Raw genomic sequence first — 22759 nt, 5'->3', positions numbered from 1 at the left:
GGTTGCTTTTTAAATGGGCCATACAGATTGCATACCTCACATACCGTTCCATACTTTAAAGGAACAATAACTACAATCTTTGCCTAATATTCATTATTTATGATGAGAGCGGTGTGAAGAAACTCAATGCAATCCAAAATTAATAATAAGCCTTACTCAACAGCAGTGTTTCCACGGTGGTCCACTACTTAAAGTGCACTCCACATTGCCCAGAAACTGAAAGCTAACGCAGAGTCACAGAAGCATGTTTCGCATCAAGTATAATCAGGGGTGGGAAAAGTACAGAGAAACTGTACTTTAGTGAACGTATGAGTAATGTGTCTAAATCTTTTTTTCATCAAAAGTAGAAGCATGGAAGAAAAAATAGACTTGAGTGAAAGTCAGCAGAAATGATCTACATTTAAATATACTTACGTACATAAAAGTAAAAAGTACATATCAAGAAATTAATGTTTCATTAGCGTCAGTTCAACCTAAAAATATACTTCATGTGGTAATAACTACGTTTTTTTATACAATCATATAAAAGGAATGAACCAATGTTTTAATCAAAGTATTTGTTTAAGTTGAATAAAACTAGTTCAACTGCTTGTTATTACATGAAATTAAGCCGACAAACCATTTTTTTTCAGTGTGATGCAGTAAATAATGAGCAATACCGGTCCTTACACAAGATTAATGAACAGTTTCATTTCATCTAGCTGTAAAATGAATTTTGATGTTTTTATTTAAAATGATCAATTCAAATGCACTAGAACACAAAACGTCTTAGAATTGTCCTTAATTATTATTATTATTATTATTATTATTATTATTAGTAGTAGTAGTAGTAGTATTATTTATTTATTTATTTATTTTTAGAAAAAGCACATTGAAGATTGGACAAAAATGTAAGTAAACTTTTATCTTACTTTTTTATCATTACTTCAATGATATTGAAGTAATTTCAATGAATACTTAAGTTTCAAATCTTCTAAAATAATACTTAAGCACATTAATGAAGGGCAATGATTACTTTTCACCCTTGGCTGTAATAAAGGAAATTAAGAACTGAGAAATCATAGGAAGAAATCCAAAGTGTGGCAGAACTCTGGGATTGTAGCTTGTACACATTCTTTCTAATTGGAACTCCTCATGTAATAAATCAAGATTTATAAAAATGGTGCACATCTCACTGAATCTTATACAAATATTATCAGCGGATAACACCAGCAAAAATGTGGCTTTGCACTACCAACTGAGAGAGGCAGCATTTATCTATCAAGTCGCTCTTAAATGGACCCAGTTGACAGAGAGCATTACCAGAGCCCTGACGCTGGACACTTTGAAATCTGGGCTGAAATGTTCCTATTTGAGCAGCTTTCAGCTCAGTTTAGAACGCTGATAGCTCTACTGCACTTCTCTCTTTTAATGGCAACGTAACTCTATTATCTTCATTTCATTTTTAACATGATTTTTAATTTAAAGTTCAATTTCTTCTCTTTTTGATCTATACATCCTACACTTTATTACCTTTAATTTGAATGATCTTTTTTATTTTTTCATTTGTAAAGTAACGTGAATGACGGCAGTATATTAAAGGTGCTATATAAATAAACTTGTTTTGCCTCACCTCACCTATCAAAATGTACATCTTAAACTGACCAGCATATTTCATATGCCTTACAAACAGTATACCAAAAAAAACTTGACAAACATTGACAAAGCTGGCATACTCCAGAAACATTTCCAAACCTGAGCTGTTAACATTGCTGAAGTTCTGGGACATTTCGTCCTCTGTCACGGGCTGATAACATCCTGTCAGTCTGAAACTGTTTCGTTGAAAAGAAAGTCTTTGCTTTCTCTGCTTTTGAAAGGCTCATGCATGCAAACATGTCACACAAATATTAAAGGTTATATGGTTGAATGAACAACGTGCTGAGTAAGATGAGCTATAAGAGAAACACAAAGGAGCTGTACTAGAAACACAGGTTCAACAACGAGTGCCCAGATCCATGTCTCAGAGTTAGTCAATCCTGCGTTGCTATCACTAAATTTAGGTGTCAACTTGATACTTTTAAATCTTCTGCACAAATAAAATATAAAGTACAGCTTAATATTTGGAAGATTCTAATCAGTTATTGTTGCTGAATTCAGTTGGTCTGTACATAATTCAGGCCAAATATTTCTGGGTCTTCTCATCTTGTACCTGAAGGGGAATACTTCTTCTTGCAAAAACATAGTTTCAGGGTACGTATGCATGAAAGAACTACCAGTGAAGGGTTCTACCTCCTACTAAAGGACTCTTTCAAGTCTCATGCACAGAAAAATCCCATTGCATCATCTTTTCACTTTGGGAATTCATATCTTAATCAAGACCACAATGGCTAAAGCGCAGTTTAAGATAAAGGCTGATAGAACATGCAGATCTCTGACACTTTGCTAATTTTAACTTCACACAGCATTTTGAACCCACAACCTTATGGTTATAGCTACATGACATCATTGCTAACAACATTTCACAAATTAGCATGGCCTCTTATGGTACATGGTTTTCCCTAAAGGAGTAATTTAAACGATGCACAGCCTACCGCTGCTGTTGTGAGCACGGTGGTATTTGAGATAATAGCTAAATGCAGATTTTGAGGAGAGTGCAGCAGGTGAGTGCTAGAGATGCACCAATCCCAGTTTTTCTCTTCTGATACCGATTCTGACACCTAAACTCTGTGTATCAGTTGATACTGAGTACCAATTCAATGTCAGTGCTTTTTAAATTTTATTTAAATGTATTTAAAAATTATGTATGTCATAGTGTGACATGAGGCTATAAGTAGAGCAAAGGAGTAACAAAACGCTAATAAATAAGAATGAAAAACAATAATTAAGTATTACAAAAAATTGTCATTATTAATATGCTTCTGGATAATGTAACGGTAAAATAAATGGTAATTATAAGTTATAAGCTCTAAACATTCAAAGAAAATGCGAGTTTAACCCTTGCAGATGCCGTGCTACCAGCAGCTGTGTCAAGCATAAAATACCTCCAAATTGCAGTCATGTTTGTTATTAGTCAGCATGAGTCATGTTACTTGTCTTGTTAGCTGACAATTACATTTTTTAGATTTTTAAAATGAAGCAATTTTGCTATTTAACCACATTATTCAATTTTTTCCAGCCTACATGAAATTGATAAAAATGCAAACATATGAAATCATTTTTCTCTGGTGAAACTGATACAGTAAGGAGAAAAGTTGCATCGGGCTTTTGTTCTGACACACAGCAGCATTGAGAAACAATCACAGATTTCAGGCTAATTTGATTTCCTTACACTACTAAGTTGGCCTGTAATGTGATCATTCATGTCATTCATATTACATGTATTACACTGTTCCGTTAATAAAAACATAGTGTTTTTATATTCATCACAATTGGGAATACTGCCTTTCAGGTGAGGAGCAACTGCGGCTCAAATGTGTATGGGACACGTCTGGCTGATGTCCAGTTTGTTTAGAAAGGTCAACATTGGTGCCGATCCGATCCAAAGTATCGTATCGGTGCAGTGCTAGCTAGTAAGTGCTCTCTGATAACAACTTATTAAGACTAATGCAACTATTCAGCACAATGTGGGCTCAGTTCCTGTGTTATATTTGGAAATAACACCATGAATTATGTTATATATTGCATTTACAAAAGCTATTGCTAGCTAGTTAGCTGTGATGCAGTGATGAAGCATAAAACATTTAGCATGAACACCTATCATGAGCACCTAGCATGAGGTCTGGAATTATTTTTTAAAACTCCTGACCTAAAACGAGACAAGGACTTTCTTAGGAGGCAAGGCCACGTACAGACCTTGCACAAACACATAATATCATAAAGGCCCCACTTAATGCAGCCTATTCCCCACACGGTCTGCCTCAGTGACAGATCACAATATTGCTAACCTCCCCGTCTCCACTGTGTGTGGCTTTTTAATCAAGGTGTCAGTGCAGAGCTGATGTCTCTGCATAGCCTCAGGTACAGTCCAGCATGACCACAGCCATCTGCTTTTATGCCACACAACTATTTTCATAACAAGCAGTGCCGTGCTTTGGGTTACACAGCAGCCAGACGCAACAAGCCCCCTCAGGCCCCCGGTGTTTGTGAACAAAGCCAGCAGTTGTGTCAAGAGGTGCCACGCTACCAGCCGGACCTATGCGGCAGCATGACAACATCAGTTAAGGGATTGTGTTCAAAATCCGCAAAACTGAATCAATCGACCAGTCATGTGCACAGGCTGGGAGGGTTCGGCGAAACACCAAGTCCATTCTTGTCTAAATTCACTGTTGCCTCCCCCCGTGATGAAAATGTAAAGGATTTTTTTTCTTTCCACAACATATGACTTTATGCACAACAATAACTTGTCACCAAATTCAAAGGAATATTTAAATGTTTCATTTTGTACTTGCAAGCAGACGTACGTTTAGTATTAGCACTTCCAATGCAAATTCTCTGCATGTTTCAGGGGGATATGATTGAGAAATAAATAAATTGATTATGTTTCAAGGTGTATAGATCATGCGCAAGATATTATATATATATATATATATATATATATATATATATACATACATACATACATACACACACACACTACACACACACACACATACATATATACATACACATACATATACATATGTGTGTGTGTGTGTGTGTGTGTGTGTGTGTGTGTGTGTGTGTGTGTGTGTGTGAGATATATATATATATATATCAAATATATATATCAAAAGTCACACAACACCGTTTTATTTGATTTTACTTTTTATGCTGTCACAAGCCTCTATGATACGGTGCTAATGGTGGTGTTTGTTGCAGATTTTCTCAGCATACATAATTTGTTTAAGATGGTCCCAGAGATAAAAGTCGATAATAAAATAAAAAATAAAATAAAGTAAAACGGTGTCCTGTGACTTTTGACTCACCCTGTGTGTACATATATATATATATATATATTTCTCAATTGCAGTTGCCTCACCTTGTGAAACAGACTGGTAATCCAGCACTCTGGTTTGGTTTTTGCCCAAAACTCTTTACCGCTCCACCCCTGAGCAGCGACAGGCAACAAGAACCACACAATGCCTAACCAAATCCTCCCCAGCTCCTCCACCTTGCTTGCTTATAGGGTGTTTTCCTGACATTTTGGCATCTCGCTAAACACAAACAGTGAACAATGCGTCCCGGGATAATCTCTGATCTCCTGGAACAGCATGTTCCCTCACATGGCCAGCGCCGGCGCAACCTGGCTCAATCATGGGAAGAAAGATTTTAGAGATGGTTTCCATACACCACTCTGAGTAGAGTGTGACCATCAATGGGCATTCACCTGTGGACACTGGGAGGACTGTCCAGCTACTCACGCTTATATATGCTGCACATATGCCATACATTCCACCATTTAGTGGCAAACAGGTTATCTGGTAGATCTGGAATGAGGCAGCACTGCAACGCTGCAAACAGAGGAAGCAGGGGGCTGGCGGACAGGAAAGACCAGGAGACAGGTTTCTGAGAGAGGCGAAGGAAAGTTCTGGTCAAGAGTGACCAACGCACCTTATGAGGGCCGAAAAGAAAGCGGGATAAGAAAAAGAGAATAAGGTCTGGAACTGAAAGCTCTGCCTTGTGCCCCCGCTGTTAGCCGAGGGTGGGGATTTAGAGGCCTAGATTCAGGCCCTCTCCAGAGATCATGTCACAATAAACTGCACATTTTTGTTTAGACAAGTCCGACAGCTGGGAGAGGCTCAGGAGTTCTTTGCGCTAAGCTCTCATATCAGTCCCCTATAGAACATCAACCCACATCAACACAAGGCCCCCGAGTGTCCATCAGAAATTCCTCTAAATGACAGTAAGAAGGAAAGAAAAAGCGCAGACCCAGCTCGCTGTTTAGCAGCAATGATCACTCCATAGGACAACCTGTTCTCTAATTACCCATTAAAACTTTGATAGAGGGAACAGAAAGTATAACTGTTCTCAGCACAGCTGAGGTTTTAGGTGAGCATTTAGATGAATTTATTTATTGCCAGTTTATATGTGTGACGAGATTCATTTTGAGAGTGTATACACTGTTAGAAATAAAGGTTCAGTGCAGTTACATTTCTTGTTCATCAAGGTACAGACAACACAAATTTACCCTCAAAGGTACAACAGTGGTTTTAAGGTCCAGTTGTGAACTTTAAGTTTTTCAGGTGAAAAGTTCGTATTTGCATCATTTCATAATCTAATGTTTTAAAACAGAACAATAAAAAAAAGCCTGGAATCGAGATGGGGTGTGGAGTCACTACAACGTAGAAAATATCATATGTTCCCTGACTAAAGGTACCCCTTGAGGGTACCACCCAAGTGACATTTTACTACATTTTTGTTTTGAGTGTACATTTTCCCAGAATAATAACAAAGGCCAAATTAAATAAATAAACAAATAACAATAAACACAAAAATGGAGCATCACCATCTGTCATATCCAAACCATGTAACTTATTTTTTCACCATTTATTTATTTATGTCTTTCATGTTGAGTATACCAACCGAAATGGTCCACCATTGTAAACTAAATGTTACAATGTTTTTCCCTTTTCCTTTTGCAGGAAAGTAATCTTCAGAGGTTTTCTTACAATAGCTACACAATAGCAACTACAATACTTTTTATAATACAGACAAAGACATGATACCACACGCTTCCAGTGGTGCAAAAAAAAAGTATCAGTGTCAGCAGCATCTTCGATACTCTTATTAACATATTACAATATAGATGTGATATGTATTGTTATGTCCTTCACGGGGAACAAACTTAAATATGCTAACTTTCAAATTGTAGGATAGGCTCCAGCACCCCCCCGCGACCCTGACGGAGAAGCGGCTTGGAAAATGGATGGATGGATGGATGGAATAGCATTTGTATTCATTTGTCAAGTTTAACATATGGGAAAAAATAAAACATAAAATATAAGATGTAACAAAATTCATGCACAGGCCACATTTTATGTTTCCCCCTGCATGCTAAACTCATGAAATAACATTTATGCATTAAAATGTGAATTAAAAATGAATTTAAAATGATTTCTTAGAAAATGAACAGAGCATGTAATTTGACTAGAGGTGTTCAAACAAATCCAGCAGAAAAGGCCCATAATCGCTGGTCAATGCGAATCTGAATATGTCATTGTCAAACAGAGGGTTGCATCATACTGCAAACAACTGATTTTTACAACTGATGTCAATGTGAAGTTCAGGATTATTCAAACTTCATGCTGCAGTGATAAACTCTGATACTTGTGATGGCCATAATGATAACATAACACTGTGAACCACAATAAGTCTTAAAGATTATTATTCAGTGAAAATTTTGGCCAGTAAAAGTGCAGAGCCTGTGGGCCAAGTGGCCACTTTTTGCGTACTTCTTCCTTTTTAACAAACCCTATTTTTGTTCAGACACAGAACTAAGCTGTTCCGATGCCTAAAGTTTTCTAACATCCTCTAAAGGGAACAAACTTAAATATGCCATTTGTCTGCAAATTTTACAGCACCATTTCTGTTTATTTGTCGATTACTTCACGTACAAACAAGTAAATTAACTAGTTTAATTCAACTTAAATCAATTTTAATGATGATTCTTTGAATCAACGTAATCTTCGAGTAAAACTAATTGAATTGCTTGTTATTGCCTGAAGTAATTTTTAGGCTGATCTGACGAGCTGTGTTTTACAATACATATTGGAACAGAATAAAACATAAAACATAAAATGTGGCAAAACTTTTGTACACATTTTACATGTTCCCCCCAAATTAAATTCACAAAATAGCACCAATGTGCTTTCAAACATGTAGAAGTGTTCTCTGTAGAAAAATAAGATGTTCACTTATTTTCACTTAGAAAAACATCAAAAATGTCATTTGACCAGGGGCGCCTAAACTTTTGCACACAACTATAGTTGCACACTTTTTTTTACATTTACGTACACTCTTAAAAATCAACATGCTAAGCAATGTTATTTGCATGACACCACAGAAGAACCACTTTTGGTTTTGTTTCCCTAAAGAACCCATATATATATATACATATATATGGTGTGTGTGTGTGTGTGTGTGTGTGTGTGTGTGTGTATTGTGCATTGGTGCACAATCCCATCAAGACAACGCATTCCTAGTACTCATAAGTACTATAGGCTCTGGTTCGGTGATTCTATGTGTGGGTTGAGAGACTGTAGGGTGGCGTGGGTGGAATTTGGACAGGACACTGGCAAGGTTGGCACTGGTAGCCCTGGGCAGTGAGTCAATTTTTGCCCAGTGGACTGGACAGCTCAGTTTAACAGAGCTATTCCAGTTTAACTGGGCCCCTCTCTCTCTCTTCTTCTCTTTCTCTAATTCAGGGGCTCCAATGGGCCTGTGTATGTAGAGATGAGGGCTGACGTAATTGTTCGGGAGCACCAAAACAAATCCAGCAGAAAAGGCCCATAATCGCTGGTCAATGCGAATCTGAATATGTCATTGTCAAACAGAGGGTTGCATCATACTGTAAACAACTGATTTTTACAACTGACGTCAATGTGAAGTTCAGGATTATTCAAACTTTATGCTGCGGCGATAAACTCTGATACTTGTGATGGCCATAATGATAACATAACACTGTGAACCACAATAAGTCTTAAAGATTATTATTCAGTGAAAATTTTGGCCAGTAAAAGTGCAGAGCCTGTGGGCCAAGGGGCCACTTTTTGCGTACTTCTTCCTTTTTAACAAACCCTATTTTTGTTCAGACACAGAACTAAGCTGTTCCGATGCCTAAAGTTTTCTAACATCCTCTAAAGGGAACAAACTTAAATATGCCATTTGTCTGCAAATTTTACAGCACCATTTCTGTTTATTTGTCGATTACTTCACATACAAACAAGTAAATTAACTAGTTTAATTCAACTTAAATCAATTTTAATGATGATTCTTTGAATCAACGTAATCTTCGAGTAAAACTAATTGAATTGCTTGTTATTGCCTGAAGTAATTTTTAGGCTGATCTGACGAGCTGTGTTTTACAATACATATTGGAACAGAATAAAACATAAAACGTGGCAAAACTTTTGTACACATTTTACATTTAATACATTTACATCTAATGAAATAACCCAAATCAGATGATGTCAGGGCAGACAAGCTTGGCAGTGAAGACCACCATGGTCACCACATCAGCAGTGTTATTATTTACGCAAGTTTTTAATATTTAATATATTTAATATTTTCTTCTTCAAAGCAACACCTGACTGACTTTTGGTTGCTTGTTATTTGTAAATACACTGTATATAGAATAAACTCTGTTTCTATTAATCTGGCCACAGATTTTTAATTCTGGCCACATGATTCACTGCCTCAGTGAATCACACATTTTTTATCTGTCTATCTGTGCTTTTAACAGTTAAAGAAGATGAGATGTGTGAGTGTGATTAATCTCGTTTAAGTCTAAAGAGCCTTAACATCATGCAAAGGCTCTCTACCCATCAATGTTTTTTTTTCCGAGAACTATGTCTAAGCCCAGAACCATTTTAGTCACCTCCACTTTTAAGAGTCTCTACAGAGACCCAACTTAGAGGAGTCTTCTATCAAAGTTTTTGCACAATTAAATGGTTGCGATGTGAGTGAAATCATTCAGTGGTTTTCTGTGAAATGCTCAACTGTATAGATTGTTCACTGTATAGAATGTTCACTATAGCAGGAACCAGACTTCTGAAGAGTTGAAAGCTGCCTCACAAAAACGTATTACATGAAACATTACAAATGCACTGTCTAATGCCTATAATATTGTTTTACAATAGATTCACCTAAAAGCTACGTACAGGGTATTAGAAGGTAAAACATTCTGCAAAGAAACCCCCCCGATTTATCACTATTTTACCATCATCAACATCACATATAAAAACTCAGAAGACACGTGTGAGATCACCGTTGGTTTTGGATAGTACATTTTTCCAGGACAGTACCCTTTTTCCTGGCAATGTATGTCCACATTTCTGCATAATTACATTGTTAATATGTAAACAAAGTCACTCAGAGTGGTTTGTTCTGTTATGTGCCACACTTTAGAAAAATAAAGTCAGAACTAGCCACAGTGGTGGTGATAGGAACCAGATATCAGAAGAGTTTAACGCCTCTAGCATTATAAGCAAAAATCATAGAAATCTATGATGCGTGATAGTTGGTTCCTTTATAATTTAAATAAAGGTTCGTCTTAAAATGTATATTGTTTACTCAATCATTGATGTCAGCGAGGTACATGCAGGGTGTTTAAGGCAAAATAGTTCCAAAGAAAAACTTTCTTTTCAGGTGTATGATTATTCTGCTTATCACTAATATCACTTAGCAATGTGATCAAAATTCCATATAAAAACCAGAAGACACATGTAGGTTCACAACTGCTGGAATGAAGTCAGTCAGCAAGTTTCTCTAAACCACTCTGAACAACTTTGTTTGCATGTCAACCACTAATTTTGCAGAAGTTTTGAAAAAAATCAGCAGAATTCACCTTTAAATATGACATTTTAATGCAAATTGTAGTAGACAATTTCGATGTAACTTTGTTGCACAGGCTATATTTTTATGCCTTTTCCCCCAGTATGTTGTATTCAGTAAATAAACAATGCATTAAAATGTACAGACGTGTGCTCTCTGTAGAGGATGCGTACTTATGTTTACTGTTTCATGTCACTTGACCTGGGCCACCCTTGGGGGTTACTTATAGACTAGAGCATAGTCTCACAGATTTCAGTGTTAAAAAATGCATAGAAATGCATAAAGGCTAAGAGAAAGCCTTAAAATCTCTGTCTTGTAATTGATATAAAACCTGACGTGTTTTGTAGTGACTTAATGACTGTGCAGCCTCCAGCAGAGAACGGACACTGACACGGTGATTAAGAAACATGGCCTTTGGTGAGAGCATGTGTGACAAAGTGAGCTCGGTATAGGCTCAGCCTTCTTCTATTGACAGTAAACAATAGCTGAGAGATAGAATCTCATAATAATTCAAATGCAGGCAAACTTTACAGGACACCCTGCACAGTCTCACACAGGTCTGAGCTCACGCTCAAGACCAGACGGCCTCTCTGGAGTTCCAGGATGGCTGTCATGTGAGTTGTATAAGCTCGCACTGAGCCCAATGCAGCCTCCGTCCCTCGAGGAAGTGTCGAACAGTGTGTCTGCATTCCCCCCTGAATTGCAATATCCTGATACTAAAGATACTTGGTCTTCATTTGACAGTTATGCCAATGTTTGTTTGTATTCAGCTTCTCTCTGATTGGTCAGATAATACACACAGAGCTGCTAGGGAAGAAGAGGCCGAAGCAGACTTTTAGGCGCTCAGTCTAAACCACACACACACGCATATGCATAAGTATGCAAGGAAACAATACAACACTGAGTCTGAAACTTTCAGTCATTCCTTTAAGAGCTGGAGACAGGTTTACACACGACCTGGTAAGTATAGCCTTCACAAACCAATTTGTTGTCATCAAGATTTACAGTGCTTCCACACTCAACAGGCCCAGGGCAAAAAAAAAAGAAATTACTACCTAATACTCAGAACACATGTTCAATCAATCTTACATGTCAATGGGCGTAAAATCAAAAGCCATTAGTAGTAGAGTCAGAGGTGAAATATGAGCTGGAAGTGCATCTTTCCTTTTGATTAATTAAATCAAATTGACTCATTTTATGTTAGAAATTGCTTGACTGCATGGGTTTTCAGGCAAACCTGTAGCATTGAGCTTTAGTGTGAGATGTGCTGTCTGTCTGTTCAGAAACTCTCACTAAGAGGAAAGCTCCGTTAATGAGCTACTAAAGAGCAATAGACTACTACCTGCCTGTACTCATACTTCATACTCATTTTAAAGGAATGATTCTAGTTTTAATTCATCATTTTTCAATCTCCAAATAACAGCAAAAACAACAATCACAAATCATAACAATATTGATCCACCACCACCACCACCAACACCACACCACCAACAACAACTATAATAATAATAATAATAATAATAATAATAATTAGAAGTAGAAGAAGAAGACTGAAAATGTGAATATGTGGACTTGATTCACAGAATTGATTAATTTACACATTATGTTATGTTTAAACAGTTTACTGACATTTTATTAAAGTAGAAATGTAGACATCAAGACATGTTTATAATAACAATAATAATAATAATAATAAAGTAAATACTTATATATATATATATATATATATATATATATATATATATATATATATATATATATATATGTGTGTGTGTGTGTGTGTGTGTGTGTGTGTGTGTGTATAATTCTTGTTGTTATGCATTTATTCAAGACATTAATTTCACACTTTATTATATTATTATTATTATTATTATTATTAATATTATTGTTATTATTATTATTATTATCAAAGCAGAGCCAATTCAGAACTCCTATAAATACTTCTAAACCCATGAGTATTGCTGCAAAAGCCAGATGTTACCCCAGGGGCACATTCCCCCTCCGCAGGCCAAACCTGATCTACTTAAGTCTTCGAAATAAACTCTCTCCAGCTCTCCAGCATTCCCACAGGCCTCCCAACAGCAGCACTCCCAACTACAACCATCTGACACTGGAGCACTGCAATGTTCTCACAGCCCAGCACTACAGTAATTCACAAAAACAACAGAAACTCTGATGACACCACTTTCGGTTTTCTGTTTCATTACTGTGTGAAATGAAACAGAACAAACATTACACTTACACAAAAAGCAGAGAACAGACATTAAAAGAGAATTAAAAACTTCAAACTATTTAAAATTCATGCTAAGATGAAGACATTAAATATATAGAGTGGAGAAAATGACAAATCCCTCAAATAAAGTTGGAAAAGTCATGATTGGTAACTTCCACTCGTGTCACCTGAGACGGACGCTGTCAGAGCATCTCAGAACAGGTTATTATAGCCAATGAAGGAAGACTAAACCTATATATTTGGGGGTTAATAGGCTGTAGAAGCAGTGTAGTTTGTTTTACAGTAACCTGAGAGTGCTTGCAAAACCTGACTTGGACTCTGGCCCCTGATCAACCAGGGCCCTCAGCAGCTCGGTTAAAATGGGATAAATACATGAAAAGATGAAACAAGATATTATATGTCTGTTAAACTCTATATTAAGAGATGTGTATTATTCCTATACAGTGATACCATAATATGCCTTTAATGAAACATGTATCACTTCTATAACATCCCAGCAGAAAACGTGATGAATCATTTAATGTGATAAAGTGGTGCTCGCTTGTTTGCCTGTGATATGACAGACAGGTCCAGGTCCAGGTCCAGGTCGAGGTCAGTCCCAGCAGAGCAGCTGAGATACTAAAGGGCAGAATAAGATTGCAGGTGCTGCCGCAGCCGAATCGCTCAAAAGTAGATAAAAGCTCTCCAGCTGCTAAACGCGCTGCTCTAAACACGGTCCACAAGCAGGCCAGAGCGGTTAAAGCCCCTAAAGCAGCCCACCTTTTCTTGTCTTTCTCCGCCGTCATCTCTGCGTAGCTCCGCTCGGTCGTGGCTGGAGTTCCTCGGCGGGATCAACAGGTTTAAAGGCACCGCTTGGAATCAGTATAAAGGATCTGACGCCTCGACTTCGGCGCTCGAAGAAGAATAAAGTCCGACTGAGGGGCGAAAACCAGATAAAGCTCCGGCTATACAGTCTCAGAAACACTGCCGAGGATCGTACAGCCGCTTACGCCAACCTCCAGCGAGCTTGCAGGCGCGCGCAGTCCAGAAGGCAGCGCGCTCGCACTTTCCCCGCTCGCGCTGAAAGTCTGGAAGAACTTTGTACCTCGCTCGCACGCACGGACGCACGCGCGCACGCGGTCTCGAGCGCCGCGCTCAGCTGGCCGAGGGCCAACAGCGCAATCAATCAGGAGCATCGTGATTGGATGGCGGACCTATAGACCCCGCCCACTACCCCGCCCACCGCAGCTCTCAGCTTTCTCGCCCTGGTCGCGTAACCTTGAGCGCGACTGAAGCCCACTGAGGGTGGACGGAAGAATCGCATACCTACACCCCCCACCCACCCCCCACCACCCCCCAACGCCTCCGACCACACCAGACAGATACACCTCACGACCTTGTCTCCGTCTTATGACCAAAGGCAAACTTACAGGCGCTTTGACAAGGCGGGACGTTGACCACAGGTCAGGAGGGCCCAGTTATGGTCCTGAGGGTCTCAGTCCAGCACTGATGGGTGATTTCTCTTCTCGAGAAAACCAGATTCACCAGGTTCACAGCACTCTGTCGTGAAGGATTCTCTGAAGAATCTCTTTTGGCTGCATGGAGAAACCTTTGATCGATGACCTATATTTTGTAAATGAGTTGTGCTGGTGTAGAGAACCCTTGTAACAGTGTACAGAACCTTCCCATGATGTAAGAGTTCTGTATCAATCAGTCAGGTTTTCCCCCACTCACGCTTCAAAAACATGTTTCTTTGGAATGATACCATAGAAGAGCCACTTTTGGCTCCCTAAAGAGCTGTTCGCTGGATTAAAGAGCCATTTATAGAAGCATATCTGAATGTGAGGAAGCTATATGATGTAAATGTTATATGCCAAGTAAAGCAGGAACCTTTATTTTAATGAATGTATGTTCAACCAAGAGCAGTTAAAAAAGCTTTATTTTTAAGAGTGTAGAACTGTATGTTCAGTCAAGAACCTCTTAGGGATCTTTAGTTTTAGGAGTGTAGGAGAGAACTTTATGTTCAACCAAGAACCACTTGAGAACCTTTGAATGTAGCACTGTAATTTTAACCAGGACCAATTAAAGAACCTCTATTTTTAAGAGGGTAGAACTGTATGTTCAGTCAAGAACCTCTTAAGAACCTTTATTATTAGGAGTGTAGAATTTTATGTTCAAGCAAGAACCACTTGAGAACTTTTGAGTGTAGTACCATGTGTTCAGCCAAGGTCCATTAAGGAATCTTCATTTTTAGGAGAATAGAACCTCATGTTCAACCAAGAGCCATTTTGGAACCTCTGTTTTTAGAAGTAATCACCAAACTGATGGCCTCCTGCTCTCCAGGACTAGAGGACGGCCTTTTCAGTGGTCACTCCAGAACCCTGCAGCGAAGGTGCTGTGCTGTTGTGCTCACACCGTGAGTGAGATGCACCTTTGGCCACAAAAAAATGACGAACAGCTACAATAGACACAGGTGACGTCTGAGCTCGCAATGCACTGATACTGATCTCAGACATAAAGAAGAACCTCCCTGCACAGGTCAGGCAGCTCTGATACAAACAGTTATCTCACATATTTCACATTCATGCCACATTTCAGTGCTGAAGCCCTGCAATAGAGACAATAGAGCAGCTTGTCATGTGAGTTTTTTGTTCACACTCAGGTCAGCTCTTTGTAGCCCTCTGCTCACCATGAACCAGCTGTGGTCAGATTATCTGATTCACAATGAGATATGAAGCCTCAGCTCTTATTAGCCCTGAATCTGCTTTCGAGTTGAGTCTGCGCTGACATTTCACAAAGTAATTCCGATTATTCAACTCAAGGGTGTTAAAGGGTGACCAAATGAGGATGGTGTGACATTTCTGACGCCTCGGGACGTTTGAGACCTCTGTTGAAAGGGTTACACTTGACAAGCACAATTCTTTACACTGCTGGCTTTCGGTCACCGTGACCCATGAAGCTGAAGGAGCGCTGTAAGACTTCCTCTTCTTCTGTGTCTGTATTGCATAATATTTATCAGTTATTCAAGACCTCTTGACATTTGAAAACAAGCCCACAATGAATGTTTTTCATGATCTCATACAGTAGAGTACATTTGTTGCAGATGGATAAACTTTTGATTCTTATTTTGACATATTTTTAAAGGCTTGAAAGGGAAAAAATGACCCTACTGGTCATTACTAAACAGCACCTGTTCACAGTTGTGTGCAGTCATATGCAAAAGTTTGAACACCTCTGGTCCAATTGCATTTTTTGTTGATTTTCTAAGTGAATGAAAGTTAACACATACTCAGAGAACACACTTATGTTTTGTTTTCTGCTAATTTTAGTGGACAATTTCTATTTATTTGGCCAGTTTAACATATAGGGACAAACTGAAGCATGCAATATAAAATGTGCTATAACTTTTGCCACATATTAATCCCCGCCAATATGTTTAATTCAGCAAATAAACACTAATTGTGCATTAAAATGTCCTCTTATAGAGGATGTGCTTCACAACAAAACATGATTTGACCAGTGGTGCCTAAACTTGCATACAACACTGTGTTCGTCTGCGATCGCGTCAAGATCCCACTTACTAGTCTTTACAACTGGAATGACCTTTTGACACCATCTTTTTTAATAGGCTCCAAAACAAACAATCCACATTCACATCCTTGAGTACAGTACATTTGGCACACAGTAAAACACATACAATGACATGATGGTGAGGAATGGGCAGAAACAAACAGACAAACATACAAACAAAAGACGCACAACAAACGAAGCTTCACGACACAAAAACAAAAGAAAATACTTACACATGTATATGATACTTACAGTGATATAATACACATAACTTACATTAATTTGCACTGTACCTCAGTATGTACATACATAATACTCAGCCAGACTCAGATAGAATAGCATGTTTCTAAAAGGTACGTCTTCAGACAAGTGTTTATTTTTGCTTGAACAGATGAATGTTTATAACAGCCCCAATGGGTTTCCTATGTAGAGTCATCTCTTGATTTAAACATCCTAAGAGCTGGGCAGAAGTTCTGGTGAGGAAGAAGTGAGATGAAGTCCGTTCTGCTTGTGTCAAGAGGACAACAGCCTAGTACTTTTTGACAGGAGCGCAGTCCAAGCAGCAAAAAACAAGGCAAAGACACAAACTGATGAACCATGTAGTGACAAAATGTGAAAAGAATCCAAGTAAAAAAAAAAAAAAAAAAAGAAGTGAGCAGATGGCAAAGCCAGTCTGGGTAGCAGTGGTAGATTAAGCCATGGCCATAACAGTGAGGTCTTGTTGTGGCTTTTTGGTCTTAGTGATCTTGATCTTGGGATAAGAGCTTCAGCAATGCTGCTCGTACCAGCACACCACTGCCACGTCAGTGTCACTGCGGAGAACGATCCTCCGGTTAAACAATATCTGCTCAGTGGCGGTCCTATGGTGCTCCCTGTCCACTGATGTACGGTGGAGAGGGTGGCTGAAAAATTGCACGGCAACAGATGAGCAGTCAGTAAATGCAAACCTGCCAACTTCTTAAAAAAGGTGCCACGAACAGTTCTTGAGTGATTTCCTAAAAGAACCACTTACATCTCTCTCAAGAACCATGTCTGAAAAAGAGATCCAAGCATGAGGAACGTTCCAAATAGGACAAGTTAGAGGTTGAACCATTTAAGGGTTCGGACTGGAACATTTTGTTACATTACATGGAGGTTCACTTACACATCTGATCTCCAATGGTGGTTCTCCAAAGAACCATCGACTGAAACGTTCCATAGTAAACCACAACTGGTTTTTCTATGACATCATACAACCTTTTTTGAACCTTACACTCTGAAAAAATGATGCTTTGAACAATGCCACCAAAGACGTTTTGCTTCCTTAAAGAATCATGTGTTAAAATAACAAAGGTTCTATGTATTCAGTCTAGAACCTCTGCTTCATGTGGAAGTTCAATAAACTGCAAAATGGTTCTTCACACTTGCACATCTCCTTTACAAGTATGGTTCTACAAAAAACATCCACTGAAAACCCACAAGTGGTTCTTCCACTGCATTATGCAAGGAATCTATTTTGGCACCTGTCTTTTTAAGGTAAGTGCTCCTGAATGGCCAGTGCATGCAGGTGCAAGTGTGTCAAACAACAAACTGCTTACAGTGTAAATAACACGTTACTTAATGTCCTGCTCCCATTTCTGAAGTCTCCACCTTGGTGGCCAAATTAGTTGTGACCTGTTAAAAGGGAATTCCACCAATTTTCCCAACATTGGGCATAATTTAAACACTGAAATGTAAACAAAGTCAAACAGAGTGGTTTAATATGAAATGGTTCATTGTAGAGAAACTCTACAGTGGCAGTGATAGGAAACAGGATCTACAACACAAATATAAGCATTTTATATACTATCCATCATGACCAGTGAACCTACACATCTTCTGAATTAGTATATGTAATAGTGATGATGGCAAAATAGCTTAACAATGCCTTAAACGGGTCCTACAGAAACATTTTAAGCTAAAAGCTTATTGTAAAAAACAATGCCTTATGTATCAGATAACCACTTGTAACCATTTCATATGACAGCTTGAGACGTCTGGTTCCTATCACCACTGCTGTGAACAATTCTGACAGCTCTAGAATGAAGCATTACACCTCAAACCATTCAAAACACTTCATTTGCTTACACCTTACAAGTTGAATTATGCAGTGGAATTCCTCTCTAATACATAAAATCAATAACCTTTTCAAACCTCAAACAGCTTTAACTTTATCTTTAAAAAAAATCTCATATGGGCTCAATCCAAACAGAGCTCTGTCACTCGTCCATTTGTCACAAAGTCACAGACTTCCAGTAGGGTATGTTAGGCATGTGAGAATGTGAAAACATGTAGTATGTTCAAAAACAACCCAGCTGGGGGTTTATCAAGAAGTGACGGGGCCGAAACACCACTAAAATAAAGGACCTGGAGTGTGTTCACAAAACATAGTAACTCAAAAAGCCATAAGAAGGTGAATATTGGCTTGTCAGCAAAGCCAGCAAAGGGATTCACAGAGAAAAAGCAAAGGAGACACTCATACACAGCATATTGCACATGGGACACTGTAACTTTTTCCTCATCGTCTAGTAAATACACAATATTATTGTTTGCATGACCATGCAATGGATGAGAGCTCTATTACCAAAAGAGTTCACAGGCTAATATACAGGACATGTTCTATACATTGAGACAGACGTGAACAGGTGCTGCTGTATCTTTCCGCACTCTGTCCTCCGAAAAGTTCAGCAGCTCAGCAACGAGACAATCCAGTAATAATAATAATAATAATAATAATAATAATAATAAAAATAGATTTAACATAGTAAAGAGACACTGATGAGCACTTCGCAAACATCAACCCCCCCACTCTCTCTCACGCACACATTCGCACACATTTGGGTCGAAGACAACACTGATGTTTCTAAGGGGAAGAGACGTGGTCATCCAGATCAAAGGCAGTTTGTCCAACATCACTCCGCTGACAGGTTCCGACTGATGTTCCTGTCAGAGAGTCAGACTCCAGCGGCCGCTCTCCTTTGTATTCCTCAGCTCAGGCTTAAAGCACAGTAACAAGCTGCACCCTTTCAGTACAATCATTGGTTGTTTACATTTGGTTTTCGCTTTCCAAAAGAGAGGGAACGAGGTGGGGGGGCTACAAGTTTGGTTATAGTTACAGCCTCAGATTCTACAGCAGTGGAGAAGGAGCTGGAGTCCGTGCTGAATTATGCACTTGAAAGCACCTCCTGTAGGACCTGTTGGTGTGTAGTGTGTGCATGTGTGCGCAGTGATGGAAAGTAACAGACTGCATGCAGTTTCATCAGTCAGTGTACTTAGAGATTCCTCATTCAGGATCTGTATATATCTTTTATAAATAACGGTATTTTAACTAGGCAATGGATTCAATGATGACTCTCAATAGTTCATTCAGACTTTTTTACTGGCCATGTGCTGGGCCAGTGTAGGGAAACACAATACAAAGTAATATGGTACAACAACAGGGCTGCAACTATCAGTTATTCAAATTTTATCTTGAACAGACATTATCTTGAATATTCAAGTATTCGGTAAGAATGTTTCACTTGAATGATTAAATGAAAAATGTTTTTGTTTTTATCTTATCAGTATTTATTATCTGCCCCACGATGGACTGGTGACCTGTCCAGGGTGTTTGCTGCTCGATGACCGCTAGGACAGTCTGCAGCACCCCCTGTGACCCAGAGGGATAAGTGGCATATATAATGTGTGTGTGTGTGTTTATTATTATTGTCATTATTATTATTATTATTATTGGAAGGTAATGAAACACTACAAGGTAATGAAAAACATCAATGATAAACAGTTATGGTTATAGCAAGTAGCACACAATGCTATTCTGGGGAATCCTGGCCAATCCTGACTGGATGGGGTGCTCATGTTTTAAATTTCATATAACCATGTTTATTTTTTAAAGATATTGCTTCATATCTGAGCATGGGTTAAACTCTTAATGCACTGTGCAGTTTTAAGTTTTACACAGTAATATGATTGCTCTTACTCTACTGAAATAATGTAATGCATTAAATTATTATAACTTAATATGAGTTACACTACTTGTGTTACTCATATGTCTTTAACACAGCAATATTTATTCACTATATACTGTATATATATATATATAATCAGAACAAGAATATGTCTTTTGTTCTGTCAACTTATTGTTATATAATTGCTGATTGTTTGAACAAACATCTTTACAGTATTACATGTGATGCATTTAAGTTGGAAATTTCCTCTATACAGATTATGCATGTAGCTGACTGTGTGAATGTAAGCAGCATGACCGTGGGAAATGCTGTAAATTCAAGACCCTCAACACTCTCTCATGTAATCAAGCTGATGCTCCTTCAGGAACAGCCCTAAAATCTTTAAAGTTTATTCAGATTTTATTTCGAGGCGGCTGTTTATAAACACAGTATAATTTCTGGGTTTTCAAACAGCAATAGGTGTTCAAAGGCAGGGATGACTGACAGGCCCCTCAAATGACATTTAACTGTGATTTCTTTCTAAACAAATGACTTTCTAAAATTCTGGGTTTCCATTTGTACAGTCAGTACAGGTATGTGGGGGTTTTATGGAGTAATGTAGAAGTAATAATTAATAAAGACTCATTTTTGAAACAGTTTAAACTGTGTAACAGTTACAGATTAGTCATTTGTAATGGATTCCTTTTCTGTGCAACCCCAACACCTTTGTTGGCCAGTAAAAAAGTAGCACACAGAGTAGCTTCAAGCAAATATGCTTTATACACAGTGCTTATCTAAGAATCAGCTTGAGTAATAATAACAAAGAAGGATATTATTCTCATTACTATTCAAGATTCTTGGATAAGCACTTTGACCTCTTTGCAAACAGATTTTTTCTCTTAACAAGGTTCCTGTTTGGATATATACTTCCATCACTATGTGTTTATTTATGTGTGCGTATGTGCGTGTGTGTGTGTGTGTGTGTGTGTGTGTGTGAGAATGTTGAGCTGAAAGACTTTCCATTCTGTTTTTTAAAACAAAAAGCTTAGAATCAGTGAATAAAATAAACAGACTGCACGGACAGTCTTTAATTAGATATTCAGACCCTCACTGTAAACGCTCAGTCTCTTTTAATAGTGAAGGGCCACAGGTGTGTAGCAGTGGGAGTGGAGCACAGGAGATGGAAGTTCTAGGACAGAGTTTCTTCACCGAAGTAGGAGAAGCCTTTAAACTCGTCCTGGTTGATCTGCTTGATGATGGCCTCATCCACAGGAGTTAGCACGGGCTCCTCACGGGTGAAGTCCTGGTCAAAGTTATTGACGTCCCGCTTGGTTTTCTGTGGGCAAAGAGCAAGAAAACAGAAGCTGAATTCACTCTTAGGTAGTGCTACATGTTATGAACAAACAACTTTTGCACATTACAGAGGCTATTTAAGATTTCAAGAGGTTCTTTATATTAGTTCTTTATATATATAATAGTGATTCACAACTCTGAACACATATGTAGTGAATGGCTAAGCCAAAGCTAATAGTTATCTTAGGAAATACTATTAATATAAAGTGTTACCACTACAATTACATCGTTAAATTTCTACCCATTTTCTAAGCCACCTATCCGTCTGGGTTGTCGGGGGAGCTGGAGTCTATCCGCCACATTGGGCGAAAGGCATATTGTTAATATTCTTTTAAAAATAAAAGTTCCTAAGTGGTTTGCATGGTTCTAGAACAAACCATTCATTGACATTAGGCTGTCTAAACTTCAAAAATGTTCTTTCTTTACACATTTTACATGTTTACAAAGATGGCTTTTTAAAGAATTCTCCATTTATTAGGGAGCATAAAGTGGGTCTCCATTGGCCAATGTTTGAGGTGACATCAGAAGAGGAATGAAGATGATATTTGATTCATCCAAACACCTAAAGACCATCCGTGCAATTAAGCAATTGGTTCAAGGCTCCTTTGCACACTGCAGTCTCCTGCAATATAAATAGTACTGCAAATTACCATATTGCAATAATGATTAATTAAACAATAGAACACAGGAGGGAGTTTGTCATCACAAATAACATCATAGCTGTGATTTGGTTGCAGGCATGAGCCGAAAGCAAGTGTTAATTTCAATATTGCATTACTTTGAGTGTTCTATTGCTTTAATACAACAGTTCTGCAAAACAAAGAAAAGAGCCAAACAAAAAAAGCCCCAAATACTGTATCAAAAGAGCTTTAATATTTGAATTTTCCTCTGCCAAAATTGTAGCACTATTTTGTATTATGGATAGTACTACAAAACTGTCTCAATATCAGGTTCAGCTCAGCTTTTTTAATTTTGCAATATCAACCTGAATGTTGTGTTATTTCAGTCAGTCTGTAAAGCATGTCTCATCCTATCTTGTTTGCTGAAATGTTTTCTATTTGTTTCTGAAAAGTTCTGTCATCAAAACTACTGATTTAAAAGCACGCTTAGAAGCAGGAACAGGGGCCTTCAGGACCAACACTGAGCAAACACA

The 22759-nt window shown here is 38.2% G+C and overlaps 2 protein-coding genes across 3 annotated transcripts in view; both read right to left on the bottom strand.

The window, feature by feature from the left end:
• Positions 1 to 13821, bottom strand: part of epas1b (endothelial PAS domain protein 1b) — a 60253-nt gene extending 46432 nt beyond the window's left edge. Inside the window, exon 1 of the mRNA XM_017690592.2 lies at positions 13502 to 13821. Within this exon, the coding sequence (XP_017546081.1) occupies positions 13502 to 13527 (26 nt within the window). The 5' untranslated portion in view covers positions 13528 to 13821. The remainder of the gene's footprint in view (positions 1 to 13501) is intronic.
• A 2499-nt stretch (positions 13822 to 16320) lies between these two features.
• Positions 16321 to 22759, bottom strand: part of prkceb (protein kinase C, epsilon b) — a 148757-nt gene continuing 142318 nt past the window's right edge. Inside the window, exon 15 of one of the 2 annotated variants that reach the window (XM_017690593.2) lies at positions 16321 to 21589. In XM_017690593.2, the coding sequence (XP_017546082.1) occupies positions 21443 to 21589 (147 nt within the window). In that variant the 3' untranslated portion in view covers positions 16321 to 21442. The remainder of the gene's footprint in view (positions 21590 to 22759) is intronic. The other variant, XM_017690594.2, reaches the window with a different exon arrangement.

The sequence above is a fragment of the Pygocentrus nattereri genome, chromosome 5, assembly GCF_015220715.1.
Source record: "Pygocentrus nattereri isolate fPygNat1 chromosome 5, fPygNat1.pri, whole genome shotgun sequence".
In the NCBI taxonomy this organism is placed as follows: Eukaryota; Metazoa; Chordata; class Actinopteri; order Characiformes; family Serrasalmidae; genus Pygocentrus; species Pygocentrus nattereri.
The sequence above is the reverse complement of the archived record's forward strand: the minus strand, read 5'-3'. Positions and strand labels throughout refer to the sequence as shown.